Raw genomic sequence first — 21,309 nt, 5'->3', positions numbered from 1 at the left:
CTATCTCTAATTCTCCTCAGTGAGAACAATGATGACTTCCTTCCACAGATAATAAGGTGATTCTCCCCTGAGAGCAGAATCAGTGTTTTATTAGCATTAATTGTCCAATTATCCCCAAGGCTCATTAACTCTAATAGATAGTGTACATCCCAAATGGCATCCTATGCCCTAGATACTGCATTACTTTTGACCAGGACCACAGCCAGCTCTATTCTGGCAAATCCTTAAAGTCCTACTCTCATTTTCACCTCATTTAACACTTGTTTACTTAACAAAAGGCACAAGTGGCATTTCAATAGGTGGTTCAGGTGCCTCATGACATGGGGAGGAGGGGTTCCTCTTTTGCTCTCTATTGCTCCTCTAGTGTTCCTCAAGGCCGATGACCTCAGCGGGCACCAACAGACGAACTCCTTGAATGCTCTACTCCTTGAAGTTTGCAGTTGTCTAAAAAACATTATTTTTCTCAAAACAAATTTTTGATACCCTTTAGTGTGTGTGTGCTTTACTGTATTTATACTTGGTTTATCGCTTTTCAACAGGAAAAGTTCAAATATCACTGGAGGTCTTTAATGAACAGTATCCACACCTAGTATCAATCATTAGTACCCTGTCAATGATCCAATCCAGTGTCCACATTTGTGATGAATTTGGTTTTGTGAATATTTAATATATAATTTTTCTTTGCAACTCTGTCTAGAAGGCCAGCATCCCGGAGTCGCTTCTTCACTGCTGACGTTCAGACTGGTGTTTTGCGGGTACCATTTAATGAAGCTGCCAGTTGAGGACTTGTGAGGCATCTGTTTCCAAACTAGAGACTCTAATGTACTTGTCCTCTTGCTCAGTTGTGCACCGGGGCCTTCCACTCTTCTATCTGTTCTGGTTAGAGCCAGTTTGCGCTGTTCTGTGAAGATACACAACGTTGAATGAGATCGTGGTAGTTTCTCACGTTAGAATAACCTTCATTTCGCAGAACAAGAATAGACTGACGAGTTTCAGTGGAAAGTCTTTGTTTCTGGCCATTTTGAGCCTGTAATCGAACCCACAAATGCTGATGCTCCAGATACTCAACTAGTCTAAAGAAGGCCAGTTTTATTGCTTCTTTAATCAGACCAACAGTCAGCTGTGCTAACATAATTGCAAAAGGGTTTTCTAATGATCAATTAGCCTTTTAAAATTATGAACTTGGATTAGCTAACACAACGTGCCATTGGAAAACAGGAGTGATGGTTGCTGATAATGGGCCTCTGTATGCCTATGTAGATATTCCATTAAAAATCAGCTGTTTTCAGCTACAATAGTCACTTACAACATTAACAATGTCTACACTGTATTTCTGATCAATTTACTGTTATTTTAATGGACCAAAAATGTGCTTTTCTTTCAAACACGAGGGAATTTCTAAGTGACCCCAAACTTTTGAACGGTAGTGTATATCAGACGGACTCATTCTCAGCTGCTTATCTGAGTTGGGCACTGCTGGAATGCAAGAGCTGTCTGTCATTGATTTGTCATTGTTCATCCATCATTTAATGATATGCATTCATGCAGGCAAGATGAGCAGTATTATTGGCTGAGTCTAACATAGGGTGCCGTCTTTTGGATGGGACGTTAAACGGGTGTCCTGACTCTCTGAGGTCATTAAAAGTTCCCATGGTACTTATCGTGAGAGTAGGGGTGTTAAGCCCGGTGTCCTGGCTAAATTCCCAAATCTAGCCCACAAACCATCACGGTCACCTAATAATCCCCAATTTAAAATTGGCTAATTCATCCCGCTCCTCTCCCCTGTAACTATTCCCCAGGTCGTTGCTGCAAATGAGAATGTGTTCTCAGTCAACTTACCTGGTAAAATAGCAGATAAATAAATAACATGTATATCCATCACTGTGTCAGGCATCGCTCATCTCTGGTCTTGGCGAAGTTTTAAACGGTTTGAACAACTCTGCTGTCCACTGCCTGCCTGTGTTATTGCAGACAGAGATGAAATAGTGGAGGAACAGACAGATCAATAGTTCAGCTCTCTCCTCAGGCTAATATGTAAATATTTCATGAAGAGAACGAGAGAGAGAAATCTCCAATGAGTAATTCAGAGTTTGTGATGAGGGAGAGGTAGGGTGAAAAGAAGAAAGAGAAAGGGGGAGACTGACGGGGAGAGAAAAAAACAGATGGAGAGAGAAAAGAGAGATGGGGAGGGGGGATATAATCATATAATTTATTTTGGTTTATATGGTGCTTGTGGTCTTCATGAGAAGTATGATCCAGTTTCCATATTGCCCCTGATAATTGTCCTTGGCTCTTTGTAAAATACTGATCCCCTGCGGGTACAGAACATTTGACATACATTATTCTAATGTTTATTTAAAAATGTTTTACCAGTAGTCTTAAAAATGTATTTAGGTCATTTTTTCTACATGGACACTTATAATTCCAACAAATGATTTCAGTAAAGTCCTTTGTAGACCTTCACTCAGTTTTGGATAGAGTCATCATTGTTATTATATCTAGCAATTGAAGTGTTCTCAGGTGTGTTCCACATGTAAAAGGTGACTAAACCAATGTGCATATCAATCTGTATAGATTTAGGATGTGGTGCGTCCCGGAACAAAGTGTTCAGTAGCAGATGGTTTTGCAGTGCAGTAGATGACAGTGTGATTTCAATGAGATGAATTAGGCAGAATAAGGGGCCATGTTAGAGCTCTAATCCGGGAGGGGATGATGATACAGTATATTCCCACTGTCCCTGTCAGGCCTGTCCTATGTGTCCTTCCTGCTAACCTGTTATCTAGCTACCTCCTCCCCATCCCTCCACAGTCAGTCAGTGACCTCTCTCTCTCTCTCTCTCTCTCTCTCTCTCTCTCTCTCTCATTCTCCAAGGGGAAGCCGGATTGATTTGGCTCCTGGCATAGCTGTAGCTCTCTGCCAGGTGGATGATGTGGAGGAGTCAGTGCCTATCTCTCTCTGCAAATTACATCAAAAGCCTGTGTTTATGTTATTATGGAGCCTATTACAATACTATCCTGAATATTGAATGATAACAGCAGATCATTCATTTTTGTTGAATTCAATGTGAAATCAACAAAATATATAATCATCTCATTGAATTTAGGTTCAAAGTTGTAGGACAAAAATACGAAATGCCCTTAAGTTGACGACTTTTTGCAAATCCAATCAGTTTTCCACGTTGATTCAACGCCATCACATTGATCATTTTTTTATGACGTGGAAGCAACATTGATTCAACCAGTTTTTGCCCAGTTGGCCACTCCCTGGCTGATCTCTGCAGCTTTCCTCTGCTGTTGTGTGTCTCTCTCTAGAGGAGAACTTTGGTATGCATTCATGTGCTTTAAAATACAGGTGTTTTCTCACTTTGGTGGTGATGTGTGTGTGTCTCTGTGTTCAGGTATGTGTTTCTCCTGTAAAATTGATGTGGTGCCAGTGAAGAATGAGGATGGCTTGGTGATCATGTTCATCCTCAACTTTGAGCTGCCCACTGATCCGCCTATTCCCAGCTCCCCGACCAGAGAGCTCAACAAGCTGCCCATCCCCTGGCTTCCCCTAGGTAAACAAAGAAGATCCTCTGTGTGGAAAACCTTAACAAATCTAGTTATAGTAAGTCAGGAAGAGATTGAGGTGATGAATGGGGTCCAGAGTTTTTAGGGTACAGTATTTATCTCTTGGGTACACGAAGATAGAAATACATATCATGCACCTGTTCGGTACCAATTCCGGTATGTGTGGATAATGTACTGTGTAAAATGGAAAATTTTTGTACAATCATTGGAGGCGTGGCTTAGTTTGTTTGTGGCGTGGCTTAGTTTGGCTTAGTTTCAGTTAGTTGTTTTTGGCCACCTGAGTGGAAGTGTTTAAGTGGTCTCTGTTTATGTTAATTAAAAGTTGAGCTTTTTGGCTTTCAGTTCTGAAGTCTTTATAAAGGCTTACATAAGAGACAACAAAGAGCTCTAATTAATATATATATATATATATATATATATATAGATATAGATATAGATATAGATATAGATATAGATATAGATATAGATATATAGATATATAATTAATATATATATATATTGTAGTGACCTTAAATCTGACCCTTTTTTTCAATTTTCGCCTGAAATGACATACCCAAATCTATCTGTCTGTAGCTCAGGACCTGAAGCAAGGATATGCATATTCATGATACCTTTTTAAGGAAACACTTTGACATTTGTGAAGATGTGAAATTAATGTAGGAGAATTTAACACATTAGATCTGGTAAAAGATAATATAAAGAAAAAACATGTGTACATTATTATTTGAAATGCATGAGAAAAGCCATAATGTATTATTCCAGCCCAAGGACAATTTATATTTTGGCCACTAGATGGCAGCAATGTATGTGCAAAGTTTTTGACTGATCCAATGAACCATTGTATATCTGTTCAAAATGTTGTACACGATTAATACAATGTCAAGTTCATAATTGTGCACTCTCCTCAAACAATAGCATGGTATTATTTCACTATAATAGCTCCTGTAAATTGGACAGTGCAGTTAGATTAACAAGAGTTTAAGCTTTCTGCCTGTTTCAGATATGTCTATGTCCTGGGAATTATTTTGTTACTTAAAACCTCATTCTAATCACATTAGCCTACATTAGCTCAACTGTCCCACCGATCCCGATCCCATAGAGGAAGGAAAAATCCACAAAAAAATATATATTTAGTTCTTATTTTTAAAAAAATAAAGGAACAAACTTTTAACCTCAAACTGGGTACAATTATGTACCTATAACTAATGGCACAATGGACACAGGGTACCACTACAGTCACATGCGTTTGTACCCCTTTAAGTACAATTCGGTACCTTTTTTTCTAAGAGTGTAGTAATTAATTATGTCATTGTTTTACTAATGATGTTGGTGCGGTGTGTATCTCCTTTTCCCTCTGACCTTTCCCCTCTGACCTGCAGCACGTCGGCATAGGTTCCGTCTGCCCTCCGCCCTGCTCCGCTCCCTCAGCAGCAGTAAACATTCCCTGGAGGATGACACCGAGCTGGGCCACCAGCGGGACTTCTCTGCCCTGGGGCATGAGTCTGTAGCCCTGGACAAGCTGCTGTCCCTGCCAGAGCGCCGGAGGCTGGGGGGCACCGGGGTACTACTCTGGGACGAAGACCAGAGGGCCTTGCTGGGAGGTGAGTAGTCCTGTATGGCTCAGTTGGCAAAAGCATCATGCTAGCAACAACATGCTTGTGGGCTTGATTCTCACTGCGGTCAAATACAAAAATATATGCACTCATTGTAAGTTGCTTTGGATAAAAATGTCTGCTAAATGGCATGTTTATAGGTGACCCTATCTCTCCCACCGGGGACCCCTCGGATGCCCCTCAAGCCCTGTCCCTGGCCATGGGCTTCTCCCAGTCCTCCCCCAGGCTGCACTGCCTCTGGGTGGACGAGGAGTGTGGCTCCACCTGCAGCGTGATGCCCAGCCGCTCCTATGAGAGCCTCTGCAGCCCCCTGCACGCCTCATCTGTGGACGGCATCAAGACTCGCAGGGGACGGTCCAGCTGGCACGGGAAGCTCCAGACGCGGCCCAGCAGCACAGGTACAGGGCAAGATGGAGACAGGGGATAGGGGTCATGGGCAGGAGACAGAGATATGGATGTGGATCGTGGCAAGGACAGGGGCAGGGGCAGGTAAAGGACATGTATGGGACACACGAAGGAGGTTTAGGGCGCGGGTGGCATAACGAAATTTGAGGATCAAAGAACATGTAATTGATTAATGCTTGTCTTACATTTATGTTCCATCTGTTCAACATCTCCTTATACTGTATCTTGCACTCAGCACATTCAACTCTTAAGTCACAGGCAATGAAATATCCATCTATATTTATTCCTTCTCAGGCGGAATGAAGTCCAGTCTGCATAATGTTACATCTGACTCCACGTCTGACCCCAACCTCATCCGCTTCCGGACCTTAAGTCACGTGACCCAGCTCAACCCACTGGACAACAGGCCAGACCCCCTGGTGGCCCTCCCATCTGCAGAGATTGACATCATCGCCCCCTGTAAACTAATGGACCGCACACACGGGGTCACTGAGAAAGTCACTCAGGTTGGTCGCTGCTCTTCTCTTATGGATGGGTTGACACTATTTCATGACAAACTGCAGTATGGCGAGGCTTTCACAGACACCTTGCTCCTTATGTAGTCTGCCATTGCAGTATCTGTCCTGAGGGTGGCAGCACTATCCAGATAGTTTTGCTCTAAATTCAGTCGCTGCTGGTGAACTTGTCACTGTAGAGTACCGAGGTTGACGGAAATGACTGCATGGTTATATTGCAAAACATGGAGTCGGTTGCTTTTGTATTGTGCCTCAATCAGCTTTCTCCTTTGAGAAAACAGTAGCTGATTCAAAGGGGGTGTGGCAGATTTCCAAACTTTTCGGTGAAGGACTCAGGTAGCATACACTTGCAGTGGTGTAAAGTACTTAAGTAAAAATATTTTAAAGTACTACTCAAGTCGTTTTTGGGGAGTCTGTAGTTTACTATTTATATATTTGACTACTTTTACTTTTACTTCACTACATTTCTAAAGAAAATATTGTACTTTTTACTCCATACATTTTCTTTGACACCCAAAAGTACTTGTTACATTTTGAATGCATAGCAGGACAGGAAAATAGTTAAATTCACTCACTTATCAACTGAACTGGTCATCCCTATTGCCTCTGATCTGGCGGACTCACTAAACTCAAATGCTTTGTTTGTAAATGATGTCTGAGTTGGAGTGTGCACCTGGCTTTCCGTAAATTAAAAAAACAAGAAAATGGTGCCATTTGGTTTGCTTAATATAAGGAATTTGAAATGATTTATACTTTTACTTTTGATACTTAAGTATATTTTAAACCAAATATTTTTTTACTTTTACTCAAGTAGAATTTTACCGGGTTGACTTTTACTTGAGTCATTTTTTATGGTATCTTTACTTTTTTTAAATTAAAGTATGACAGTTGGGTATATTTTCTACCACTGTACAATTGTACTTCCTCGCCAAAAGGAGGCTATCGATGAGGGGAGGACCGTCAAACGTTTGCCTACTAACGAATTGGCACTATCCTCAACCACTCGACCACGTATTGTTTTCTAGGTCACAGAGGAGAAAGGACAGAGGAGAGATGGCGGAGGACAGACTTGTCCAAATCAGAAAAGGCCATCCGCTCCTCAAAAGCCACTTTTCATCGAGGACGGTCATGTATACCCTACCTGAGTCCTTCGCGGAAGTGTTTTGAAATCTGCCACACCCCCTTTGATTCAGCTTTTGTTTTGTCGGAGGAGAAAGCATGCACACGTTTAAAACAATAAGTAGCATATTGTTTTTATCTATAAAGTGTTCTGCACAACTAACTTAATTTGTTTTAAGCACTTTACACATTTATTTTGGGATCCACACCTACAAACGACATTTGTCTGACGTGCGAGTGGAGAAGCAGAATCTCATTTCATACAAGCGCATTTTCGTCCATGTTCCCTCTCCTCACAGCTGATTACCCTTTACCATTTTCAAAAGGAGGCGAGAGAGGACAGAGGATGGAGGAGTTGAGCAAATCTAATTGAGAATAGGCCCTGTGTGTATTACTTAATACGTCAGAGTGTTACAATGGTTGCCCCATGGATATTAATTCAAGTCACGCTGACCTCTCACTATTATGATCTTTGACCCTCTGTAACTTTCATCATCATTATTCACGATTAATTCAGGATTATCCATAATCATGGTAGCATCGATATTAATGTAGAAGTGCTTAGATACATATTCTGTTATTATTTACAATAGAAGTGTCTCCAAAATGACACAATATATTATTTACCATTCATTTCTATTGGGCACAAAATAATCTGAAAACACAACCGAAACGAACTGAAAATGCATCCAACAAGTTTGTAGTGTCACAAGCTTGATGTAATCATTGAATTCCAGGAATATGGGACCAAATACTAAACCTTTGGCTATTTCAGTTATAAGAATCTTTAGGGGTGTCAATGATTTTCACCCCTACTCTTTTGAGAAAAATGTTCCTTGTTGATCAAAATCTATTTCTCGGAGCAATTGTTTTAGTATAAAATAATATAATTTCACCCCAGAAAATTGCGTAGAATATTGCTCAGTATTTGAATTATTTACATTGTATATACAAAAGTATGTGGACAAGCATTCAAATTAGTGGATTTGTCTATATCCAGATAATGTTCCTACCTCATGATGCCATCTATGTTGTGAAGTGCACCAGTCCCTCCTGCAGCAAAGCACACCCACAACATGATGCTGCCACCCCCGTGCTTCACGGTTGGGATGGTGTTCTTCGGCTTCCAAGCCTCCCCCTTTTTATTCCAAACATAACGATGGTCATTATGGCCAAACAGTTCTATTTGTGTTTCATTAGACCAGAGTAGAGGTCGACCGATTAATCGGAATGGTCGATTAATTAGGGCCGATTTCAAGTTTTCATAACAATTGGAAATAGGTATTTTTAAATATTTTTTATACCTTTATTTAACTAGGCAAGTCAGTTAAGAACACATTCTTATTTTCAATGACGGCCTAGGAACGGTGGGTTAACTGCCTTGTTCAGGGGCAAAACGCCAGATTTTCACCTTGTCAGCTCGGGGATCCAGTCTTGCAACCTTACAGTTAACTAGTCCAACGCAATAACGACCTGCCTCTCTCTCCACAAGGAGACTGCCTGCTACGCGAATGCAGTAAGCCAAGGTAAGTTGCTAGCTAGCATTAAACTTATCTTATAAAAAACAATCAATCATAATCACTAGTTAACTACACGTGGTTGATGATATTACTAGATATTATCTAGCGTGTCCTGCGTTGCATATAATCTGACTGAGCATACAATCATACAAGTATCTAAGTATCTGACTGAGCGCTGGTAGGCAGAAGCAGGTGGGTAAACATTCATTCAAACAGCACTTTCGGGCGTTTTGCCAGCAGCTCTTCATTGTGCGTCAAGCATTGCGCTGTTTATGACTTCAAGCCTGTGTATTTCAAACTTTTTTAACAAATCAAAAACTAATTTTGCACGCCCAATTTTTCAGTTTTTGATTTGTTAAAAAAGTTTGAAATATCCAATAAATATCGTTCCACTTCATGATTGTGTCCCACTTGTTGTTGATTCTTCACAAAAAAATACAGTTTTATATCTTCATGTTTGAAGCCTGAAATGTAGCAAAATGTCGCAAAGTTCAAGGGGGCCGAATACTGTAGCCTGTCAGAAGCTTCTAAAGCCATGACATCATTTTCTGGAATTTTCCAAGCTGTTTAAAGGCACAGTCAACTTATTGTATGTAAACTTCTGACCCACTGGAATTGTGATACAGTGAAATAATATGTCTGTAAACAATTTTTGGAAAAACAACTGTCATGCACGAAGTAGATGTCCTAACTGACTTGCCAAAACTATAGTTTGTTAACAAGAAATTTGTGAAGAGTGTTTGAAAAACGAGTTTTAATGACTCCAACCTAAGTGTATGTAAACTTCCGACTTCAACTGTAAGCACCTTCTTATTAATGGTTTCTGTTGCTTTTATACTAATTTTATTTATACTAATTTTATATAAATTTTTACTCAAAAAACTCCCGTGGCTGATTTTTCAAATTGGCATGTTTTGTTTCTAAAAGTTTGCACAAGAGTGAAGGTTTCATTGAGTTGTGAGGTAGTACTTTTACACATATAACACACTGTGGACCACTCCCAATATAAGTAAACCCCAAATCAATGTAGTTCTCATCGTATTTGCGCCTCTTCGATGGTCCAACATCCCTGTCTGTTGTCATGTAATTTCCCTGGTAAGGAGGCAGTAGCTCTTCGACCTCATCAAATGTACAAATTTCAGTGTCCATGCTAGCTGGGCTAACAACAAATTTAGAATTACTGATGCTGGCATTGGATGTGCTCATGGAAGCAGAACAACTTCTGTCGCCGACAGGTGCAGTACTGCTGGAAGTAGCAGTACTACCAGTAGAGCTGTTGTGTCTCTTTGGACGCGGAGCTTACTTTTTTTAATCATTTATCCATTTTCGAGAAAACGGAATGAGCAGCAGCTACGTTAGGCTACATACTCAGTGGAATTCCCGCGAAAGAGTAACGGTTAATGGGATTGGATGTTCATTATTTGATTAGGCTACCTGTATTTGACATTGTGTTGTTATTTCGTTGAACACTAGATGGTTTAATTTTATTTTTGGCAGTGAAAAGAGAATACTCAGGCAAGGAAAAAAAACTCACCCAAATGTATCGCCCTGTTGGAAAATATGGACCGTTTGAAAATGTGAAGAATAAAAAAAAAATCTAAACATTTTTATAAGTCAATCACATTTTTATTTGGCATACCCCAAACGGCATTGCGCGTACCCCAGTTTGGGAATACCTGGCCTAGTAAAAGTCCAGACCTAATCCCAATTGAGATGTGCCAGGATTTGAAATGAGCAGTTCATGCTAGAAAACCCACAAATGTGGCTGAGTGAAAGCAGTTCTGCATGCAAGAGTGGCCCAACATTACTCCACAATGATGATTTGAAAGACTGATCAACAACTACAGGAAGCGTTTGGTTGCAGTCATTGCAGCTAAAGGTGGCACAACCAGTTATTGAGTGTAAGCGGGCAATTTGTTTTTCACACAGGGGAATTGGTTGTTGCGTAACTGTGTTAATTAAATAAATAAAATAAGTATCCATTGTTTTGTTCTTTGCCAACTTAGGTTCCCTTTACCTGAAGACCTGTTAACATTCAGTGTCAACAATATTCTATCAGCAAATACTGTAAGTATCTTAGCTGGTTCCTTTGGTCTTAAGGTTGTCTCTTGTGACAACCGAGCAGCTGATTTGGTTCTGAGTTCTAATTTGAGTCTGTAGGAAATGTTATAGAACCATATTGTTTTGGCTGGAGCTTGCTATTTTTCACACAGTGTCCTCAGCCCTGGGAGCAGTGTTCTGGGATGTATGAGTAACTGAGGTGTTAGGACACCCGGGACAAACAAATACAACCTCCAATCACACAGCGCTCCAATCAAAGTCACTGTGAGTCACCTATCTGTCTGGAGTTCACTGATTGTTCTGCCGACTTCAGTCTGAACTACAGCTTTGCAATGGTTGAAAGAAATTTGAAAGGACTTTGCAAACTAAAATAGAAACCTCCAGGTTTTCAGGGATGTTTAGCAGGGCTTCAGCAGGACAGTAGTTTACGTTTACCTCAAGCTCATGAATCATTTTTTTTTTTACTGTACTAATTCAAAGACACAGTAACAGTGTCGACTGGAGTTGAATACGCTTAATCTCAACATATAGTAAATATATTTAAAGGCAGTGAAACACTGCCAGTAAAACTAAGCTGGTGACACTACTGTTGCATAGACACAGAAACACAGGGAATCCCTCTCTATTACCCCAGAGTCTCATTTACTATAACAGCTCCCATTACATCATCAGTGAGCTAGATCTAGCATACCTATGCAGGCCATCTTCAATTAATTGTTATCATCATTCACTAACCCAGCCCTCACCCATCCTCAATTAATCGTTAGCATCATACACTTACCCAGTTCTCCTCTCCCATCCATATTCAGTGTGGCTTATTATCCCCTGAGGCAGAACAGAACAGCCTGGCTGGAGTTATAAGTCAGTGAGACAGTCCATGGTCATACAGATTAGTTATACTGTACTGCAGGAGGGCCTGGGTAGTCAAATGAATCTGTGTGTCTACTTTGTGCACGACACAAGTAGTTTCCCAACAATTGTTTACAGACAGATTATTTCACTTATAATTCACTGTATCACAATTCCAGTGGGTCAGAAGTTTACATACACTAAGTTGACTGTGCCTTTAAATAGCTTGGAAAATTCCAGAAAATGATGTCATGGCTTTAGAAGTTTCTGATAGGCTAATTGACATCATTTGAGTCAATTGGAGGTGTACCTGTGGATGTATTTCAAGGCCTACCTTCAAACTCAGTGCGTCTTTGCTTGACATCATGGGAAAATCAAAAGAAATCAGAAAGAAATTGTAGAACTCCACAAGTCTGGTTCATCCTTGGGAGCAATTTCCAAACACCTGAAGGTACCATGTTCATCTGTACAAACAATAGTATGCGTCCTAGTATGCATCCTAGACGCGTCCTAGAAATTAACATATTTTGGTGCGAAATGTGCAAATCAATCCGAGAATAACAGCAAAGGACCTTGTGAAGATGCTGGAGGAAACGGCTACAAAAGTATCTATATCCACAGTAAAAGCAAGTCCTATATCAACATAGATTGAAAGTTCGCTCAGCAAGGAAGAAGCCACTGCTCCAAAACCGCCATACAAAAGCTAGACTACGGTTTGCAACTGCACCTGGGGACAAAGATCGTACTTTTTGGAGAAATGTCCTCTGGTCTGATGAAACAAAAATAGAACTGTTTGGCCATAATGACCATCGTTATGTTTGGAGGAAAAAGGGGGAGGCTTGCACGCCGAAGAACACCATCCCAACCGTGAAGCATGGGGGTGGCAGCATCATGTTGTGGGGGTGCTTTGCTGCAGGGGGGACTGGTGCACTTCACAACATAGATGGCATCATGAGGAGGGGAAATTATGTGGCTATATTGAAGCAACATCTCAAGACATCAGTCAGGAAGTTAAAGCTTGGTCGCAAATGGGTCTTCCAAATGGACAATGACTCCAAGCATGCTTCCAAAGTTGTGGAAAAATGGCTTAAGGACAACAAAGTCAAGGTATTGGAGTGGCCATCACAAAGCCCTGACCTCAATTGTATATACAATTTGTGGGCAGAACTGAAAAAGGGTGTGCGAGCAAGGAGGCTAACAAACCTGGCTCAGTTACACCAGCTCTGTCAGGAGGAATGGGCCAGAATTCACCCAACTTATTGTGGGAAGCTTGTTGGAGGCTACTCGGAAAGTTTGACCCAAGTTAAACAATTTAAAGGCACTGCTGCCAAATACTAATTGAGTGTATGTAAACTTCACTCACTGGGTATGTGATGAAAGAAATAAAAGCTGAAATAAATCATTCTCTCTGCTATTATTCTGACATGTCACATTCTTAAAATAAAGTGGTGATCGTAACAGACCTAAGACAGCGTTTTTATTAGTATTAAATGTCAGGAATTGTGAAAAACGGAGTTTAAATGTACTTGGCTAAGGTGTATGTAAACTTCTGACTTCAACTGTATATTTTTGTTTTGTTTGTGGGAGATGTTTTTGGATACTATATCATGTTCAGTAAAGGACAACCTTGCCGTCTCTTCCAGTGTCCCCCAAAGTTGGAATTTATTTCTTATTGCTGATGGTCAGACACATTTGGATACAGGTAATGGATGGAGGACGCACATATACAGTGGGGTCCATAATTATTGGGACCCTTGATAAGGATGAGCAAAAATTACTGTATAAAATAAATACAAATACTGAGCTATATTGTGTTTTAAAAAATTCAATGGGGTTTAAGTCCAGAGACTGAGTGCACAAAATGTTAATTTTGTGCACAATTAACCATTTCTTTGTGGATTTTGATGTGTGCTTGGGGTTATTGTTTTGCTGGAAGATCCACTTGCCGCCAAGTTTCAGCTTCCTGGCACATGCAACCAGGTTTTTGGCTAAAATGTCCTGGTACTTGATAACGTTCATGATTGACCTTAAGAAGGGCCACCAGGCTGGTCTCCTAGACTAGACGTAACATAGTAAATGAAGATCAGGGACACTCAGCAAGACAATAACCGCAAGAACACATTCAAATCCACAAAGGAATTGCTAATACATTTTTTGGAGCATGCAAAATAGCTCTGTATTTTAATTATTTATTTTATACTGTCATTTTTCCTCATCTGTATCAAGGCTGTCTATACTTTTAGACCCCACTGTATCTGCTTTACCTTTTAGAAATGAAACCACTTTATGTACAGTATGACTTCCTCAAATGTTTTATTTATTTTATTTATTTAACCTTTATTTAACCAGGTAGGCAAGTTCAGAACAAGTTCTCATTTACAATTGCGACCTGGCCAAGATAAAGCAAAGCAGTTCGACACATACAACAGAGTTACACATGGAGTAAAACAAACATACAGTCAATAATACAATAGAAAAACAAGTATATATACAATGTGAGTAAATGAGGTGAGATAAGGGAGGTAAAGGCAAAAAAAGGTCATGATGGCGAAGTAAATACAATATAGCAAGTAAAACACTGGAATGGTAGGTTTGCAGTGGAAGAATGTGCAAAGTAGAAATAGAAGTAATCGTTGGACTAAATACAGTACCTTCAGAAAATATTCACACCTCTTGACTTTTTCCACATGTTGTGTTACGAAGTGGGATTCAAATGGATTTAAATGTTATTTTTTGTCAACGATGTACACAAAATACTCAGTTCCTATTGGGCAAAACATAACCCAAAACAAACTTCAAATCCATCCAATGAGTTTGTAAAGTCACAAGCTTGATGTAGTCATTGTGTGCAAGGAATATGTGACCAAGTACAACACTTTTGACTACTTTAATACACTATAAGTGAATTTGTCAAAATACTTATGACTTCCTCAAATGGTGGGACTAGATACATAAAGTGTTTACATAAAACAGATACACTATCTGACCAAAAGTATGTGGACACCTGCTCGTTGAAAAACATCTCATTACAAAATCATGGGCATTAATATGGAGTTGGTCCCCCCTTTGCTGCTATAACAGCCTCCATTCTTCAGGAAGACTGTCCACTAGACTTGCGTCCATTCAGCCACAACGAGCAATAATGAGATCGGGCTATGATGTTGGGCGATTAGGCTTAGCTCGCAGTCTGCGTTTCAAATCATCCCAAAGATGTTCGATGGGATTGAGGTCAGGGCTCTGTGCAGGACAGTCAAGTTCTTCCACACTCACCTCGACAAACCATTTCTGTATGGACCTTGCTTTGTGCACGGGGGTATTGTCATGCTGAAACAGGAAGGGGCCTTCCCCAAACTGTTGCCACAAAGTTGGAAGTACAGAATGTCATTGTATGCTGTATCATTACGATTTCCCTTCACTGGAACTAAGGGGCCTAGCCTGAATCATGAAAAACAGCCCCAGATCATTATTACTCCTCCACCAAATTTTACAGTTGGCACTATGCATTGGGGCAGGTAGCAATCTCCTGGTATCCGCCAAACCCAGATTCGTCCCTCAGACTTGCCAGATGGTGAAGCGTGATTCATGACTCCAGAGAACGCGTTTCCACTGCTCCAGAGTCCAATGGCGGAGAGCTTTACACCACTCCAACCGCTGCTTGGCATTGCACATGGTGACATCTTAGGCTTGTGTGCGGCTGCGGCTTATCATGTTTCTACTCGAGTGAATCACTCACATAATAGTTCCAGTTTTAGCAAGCAGAAACAAAATTGAGAGCACTGTGTGTGTACTGCAGACTCAATGCCTAACACTGATATTTTACTATAATACATTTGGCATATAGGACATAGCTTATGTTTTGTCTGTGAAAGTACAGCTCTGACTAACAACTTTAGTCATTTAGCAGACACTTTTATCCAGAGTGACTTACAGGAGCAATTAGGGTTAAGTGCCTTGCTCAAGGGCACATCGACATATTTTTCCCCTCGTCAACTCAGGGATTCAAACCAGTGATCTTTTCCCAACACTCTTAACTGCTAGGCTACCTGCCGCATGTCAGCTATTTAATGTGTGTGTATTTTGGGGGGCTTTATTGTGATCCATTTCCTGACAGTAATAGTACTTTTATTGGTTACTCAGCTGACCAATAGTTCAAATATCCAGTACTTATATGAGAAAAAGTTGAGTATTTTTTAAAAGATATTAGAGCTTACAACACTGTTGAAATGCCGGCATATTAGTTTAAATCACTCTCTTTAAAGCTTTGCCATTGAATGCGGAGGCTCAGCTCAAACTTGTTGATTTTTTAACGCCTACTGACTGTGTAGCCTTTTAGAGAATCCTGGCTAATTATCAGTTTTGCTCAAATAACTTAACTCCCCTAGGCAAGGTAATAAATGACATTGCTCCCAGGTACTCTCTGGTAGACCATAGATTCTTCTTCACATCGATAGTGCCCTTGGGTAAGGCTGAATGGACTGGTGGTAACGCAAATGCAAGGTGAGCTCCTGGTTTATGGAAGGTTATACATGGGATGGAAAGATAACGAAGCATGGGTTCTCCTTACACACCTACTGGATCTTCTTTCACATTATCAACTGGATTGATTGTTTAATCCCAATACTATACTTCCCAGTTGAGATTAGGTTGATATAAATGCCCCACGAACTGACTGCCATCTATACTTTGGCGAGCTGCTATTCTTCACACAAGTGCGTTATAAAATGTATGAGAATTGGAGGGCGAAGATGTGGCAAAGTTATGGTGATTGATTATCTCTGTGTTGATAATCTATATTCCTATTCCTATAAGTGGTTGAAATGGAATGTATTTTCTCAGCCCAATAATGTTTTGTCAGCATTAATAAAAGATGAGATTAGTTTAGAGTAACTATGTATGCCCCAAGGTCATGCCTAAGTTAGCCAATATGTGGAAAACAGTACTCGTTTAAATACTAGAGGAGAATCAGTCTGTAGTCATTGGCCTGTTGAGAAGGTCTCTATTGACTACACTACAGTGTCTGGTGCATCGGAGTCAAAAATGATTTAACATTATTTAACATACAACATCAGCTTAGATTTAACACACGTTAGCAGCTGGAGGGTCAGTGCAGTGAAAGGATAGCTACTACCTGGTGTCCGTGGGGGAATTATCCTTGCTGCTGTTGCTGCTTCAACCGCAGCAATCTTCAATTAATAAATATTAACACCGTTTACTTGCATTTTTTAAAGCGCATTAACATACAGTATGTGGCTTGTGTGTGACTAAGGGAGACAACGAAGGAGAGAGGGAGTGAGAGAAGGTTTATGGATGCCTGTTGGTGTTCATTTGGGGAAATCAATCAAGTACTGCAGCTGGCCTGAGGATGGAGTGGAGAGGAGGAGGAGAGGAGGATCAGAGAGCCAGCTGCAATTACAGCTGATCCTGAGTGGTCCAGTGCTTCTACAGAGGCGGGAAAGAGAAAGAGGGAGAGATAATTTGGGAATGAAGAGGGAAAAAGAGAGAGGTGGAGAGAAGGGTAAGTGGGACCTCAGATACAGCGAAGCAACTAAAAAGTAGAGTGGAGACTACTCAGAGAGAGAGACCTCTGGCTCTGGACATTACATAACTGATACTCTGATCCTGAACAAGGCAGAGAATGGAGTGGAGGATGCGTGATAGAAGAAAATGATGGGAAAGGACCATGAAGATCACAACGATGCTCATTAGGTGGAACCACACTGGTGCACCTCTTGTCCCGTGACCTGTCAGATTGTTAAGAGAAGGAACATTAGCATTTTGCTTCTAGACCTAAACTGAAATGAGTGACAGGACTCACCCACAAAATAATAACATAGATAGACAAAACTAATGGTCCATCTCTCTTTGTAGCTGGACAGAATCCTAAACAGTCCTGTATGGATTCACATCACAGAGACTCACAGGGAGAGCCTGTGAGTGTGAGCTCTCCCAGGGGGAGGGGACGGGGGTGTGAGGTTGGGGAGATGAGTCTGGGAGGATAGGAGGCAGTTGTGTGGAGGAGAAAGAGATAGAGGGAAGAAGAGGGCACTGCCATCATGTCCCTCAGGGGAAGGGGCAGTATATCTCAGTATGGGGTACCAGTGGTCAGTAACGAGCGCAGGAACACGCGGGTGAAGAGGGCTGTCCACATCTCCAGCATTGTGGCTCAGGAGGTGAGTAGTGGGACTGAGACGTTATCTGTTAGACTTTATGGGACCCACGGGCACTCTTGGGAGAGATGAAGGACATCCAAATAAATACTTAATTTTAGGATTGTTTTTATTTTAACATTTGGTCTGTCAAGGATTATTGTTCAGTTAAACAGAGGCAAATTAATTGCTGTTGAAGGAGTTTCAGATCTGTTATTTTGCTATGTGCTTTTGCCTACATTATCTAAGTATTACCTTAATAGCGTATAGAGCCCATTACCTTATTTTTTTTTTTTACATTTGTTTGGGTCATTGGTTCTCTAACTCACCTGCACAGGGTGCTTGAACAGTTTGTGTCATACCTGAGACTTATTCAAAGAAGATTCATATGGTTCCAGACAGTGTACTTACATCAGTATGAAGCCTATTGAGTTTGCTTCAGTCTAGAGGTTAGTTTAAAACGAGACAAGTTGTTGTTCCTTGGTGTGTTGTACTGTAATTAAGGCCATTTTGTGTTAATTTGATCCATGAAAGTTTATTTTATGCTAACTCCAGTCACTTTTGTTCCAACTCGAGGTGTCAAAACAATGGACCCCCTCCCCAATGTAAAACAGAGTTGGGAAGTAACAGATTACATGTAATCCGTTACATGTAAGGGATAACAAAATAAACAGTAACTGTAATCCATTACCAGCAAAAAATGTTGTAATCAGATTACTGATACTTTTGAAAACTAGATGATTACTTCAAGGATTACTTGTAAATTCAGAAAGTATGTTTGTCAAAAAAAATATGACACTTCTGTTTTCTCAATGACATTCAGCATTGAAAAAAGGCGCAAGTTTAAGTTTGTTCCACCGGAGCGAGTCTGACAAGTCAGAGACCACTATGATGACACACCAAATGTGTTTGATGGATCTCGGGAGCAGGAATAGGCTTTTATAGGCTACAGTCCAAGCCATGTCTTCCAATGGTGTGACTGCTGTCGGCATCCAAAGATTATCCCATTTGAATACACGCTTGGAGGTGAGGATGACAGCAGTGGTGTAGTCTACGGCGATACGGATATCACTTATTATTGATACCTACATACAGTAGCGCATTGATGTGAATCACACTGCTGCCCTCTTATTTAGCTATTTGCGTCTTACGGATTGTGGTTGTTGAGGATGGCTGTTCACAAATCTAAATGTGTATTTGAACCCAATAATGGTTGAAATCAAGAAGTTTAAGCTGCCAATCAATCATTGTTTTTGAAACCAGTGGACAGCCAGTGAAAAATGCGCTCTTGCAACAGCTGCATAGTACGGATTCAAGCCTATGGAATAAAGGTGTGGCTTTTATTGCTCAATCTAATTCATGCTGTTAAAAAACAATCCATAGGCCTAATGGACACATGCTCAAACTTGCACACTTTTGATAGACTTAAAGGGTCAATCTGTAGTTGCTGCATCTATTTTTTGACTTTTAAATTATATAAACAATACCAGTCAAAAGTTAGGACACACCGACTCATTCAAGTTTTTTTTTATTTGTACTATTTTATACATGGTAGAATAATAGTGAAGATATCAGAACTATGAAATAACACATAAGGAATCATGTAGTAACCAAAAACAAATCAAAATATATAGCCACCCTTTGCCTTGATGAAACACCTTTTGACTTGATGCACACAATTGGCAAATCATGCCATTCCATGAGCGCAGCATTTCTTTTTCAACTCTAATCAGTGAGCCCAATCAGTCCTCCATAAACAACACAGTAGGACTGGCTAATAAGTCCTTCATGTTGGGGTCATGCTCACGTAAAACAATTTGGCTAATCTGTACTTCCATATTTCCAAGTCCTATTCTTGAAGATCAAGGTGTATAACATTTATTGGAATGACTGGAATTCTGATAGACTTTGGTTCTTAATGTAATGATATAATTTAATTGGGTCCTGAGAGCCTCAAAAGGTTCCACAGCTGCAACATCGAGAGCATCCTGACTGGTTGCATCACTGCCTGGTACGGAATTGCTCGGCCTCCGACCGCAAGGCACTACAGAGGGTAGTTGGTATGGCCCAGTACATCACTGGGGCTAATCTGCCTGCCATCCAGGCCCTAAAAATGGTCAAAGTCCCCAGCCACCCCAGTCATAGACTGTTCTCTCTACTACCGCATGGCAAGCGGTACGTTTAGGACAAAAAGGCTTCTCAACAGTTTTTACCCCCAAGCCATAAGACTCCTGAACAGGTAATCAAATGGCTACCCGGACTATTTGCACTGCGTATCTACATGTACAGTCGTGGCCAAAAGTTTAGAGAATGACACAAATATTAATTTTCACATAGTTTGCTTCAGTGTCTTTAGATATTTTTGTCAGATGTTACTATGGAATACTGAAGTATAATTACAAACATTTCACAAGTGTCAAAGGCTTTTATTGACAATTACATGAAGTTGATGCAAAGAGTCAATATTTGCCGTGTTGACCCTTCTTTTTCAAGACCTCTGCAATCCGCCCTGGCATGCTGTCAATTAACTTCTAGGCCACATGATGGCAGGCCATTCTTGCTTAATCAATGCTTGGAGTTTGTCAGGATTTGTGGGTTTTTGTTTGTCCACCCGCCTCCTTGAGGATTGCCCACAAGTTCTCAATGGGATTAAGGTCTTGGGAGTTTCCTGGCCATGGACCCAAAATATTGATGTTTTGTTCCCCAAGCCACTTTAGTTATCACATTTGCCTTATGGCAACGTGCTCCATCATGCTGGAAAAGGCATTGTTCATCACCAAACGGTTCCCGGATGGTTGGGAGAAGTTGCTCTCGGAGGATGTGTTGGTACCATTCTTTATTCATTGCTGTGTTCTTAGGCAAAAATGTGAGTGAGCCCACTCCCTTGGTTGAGAAGCGACCCCACACATGAATGGTCTCAAGATGCTTTACTGTTGGCATGACACAGGACTGATGGTAGCGCTCACCTTGTCTTCTCTGGACAAGCTGTTTTCCGGATGCCCCAAACAATCGGAAAGAGAATTCATCAGAGAAAATGACTTTACCCCAGTCCTCAACAGTCCAATCCCTGTACCTTTTGCAGAATACCAGTCTGTCCCTGATGTTTTTCCTGGAGAGAAGTGGCTTCTTTGCTGCCCTTCTTGACACCAGGCCATCCTCCAAAAGTCTTTGCCTCACTGTGCGTGCAGATGCACTCACACCTGCCTGCTGCCATTCCTGGGCAAGCTCTGTACTGGTGGTGCCCCGATCCCACAGCTGAATCAACTTTAGGAGACGGTCCTGGCGCATGCTGGACTTTCTTATGTGCCCTGAAGCCTTCTTCACAACAACAATTGAACAGCTCTCCTTGATGATCCGATAAGTGGTTGATTTAGGTGCAATCTTACTGGCAGCAATATCCTTGCCTGTGAAGCCCTTTTTGTGCAAAGCAATGATGACGGCACATGTTTCCTTGCAGGTAACCATGGTTGACAGAGGAAGAACAATGATTCCAAGCACCACCCTCCTTTTGA

The 21,309-nt window shown here is 40.9% G+C and overlaps 1 protein-coding gene across 2 annotated transcripts in view; it reads left to right on the top strand.

Annotated features, from left to right (window-relative positions):
* The window catches only part of LOC118402043 (potassium voltage-gated channel subfamily H member 6-like), a 60,627-nt gene that overhangs the window by 19,128 nt on the left and 20,190 nt on the right, over positions 1 to 21,309 (top strand). For both annotated transcript variants that reach the window (XM_035799883.2, XM_052476907.1), the window contains 4 exons: positions 3,398 to 3,556; positions 4,949 to 5,170; positions 5,323 to 5,580; positions 5,882 to 6,093. In XM_035799883.2, coding sequence (XP_035655776.1) covers positions 3,398 to 3,556; positions 4,949 to 5,170; positions 5,323 to 5,580; positions 5,882 to 6,093 — 851 coding nt within the window. The remainder of the gene's footprint in view (positions 1 to 3,397; positions 3,557 to 4,948; positions 5,171 to 5,322; positions 5,581 to 5,881; positions 6,094 to 21,309) is intronic.

The sequence above is a fragment of the Oncorhynchus keta genome, chromosome 23, assembly GCF_023373465.1.
Source record: "Oncorhynchus keta strain PuntledgeMale-10-30-2019 chromosome 23, Oket_V2, whole genome shotgun sequence".
NCBI lineage: Eukaryota > Metazoa > Chordata > Actinopteri > Salmoniformes > Salmonidae > Oncorhynchus > Oncorhynchus keta.
Note: the sequence above shows the minus strand (reverse complement) of the source record. Positions and strands in the feature narration are given on the sequence as shown.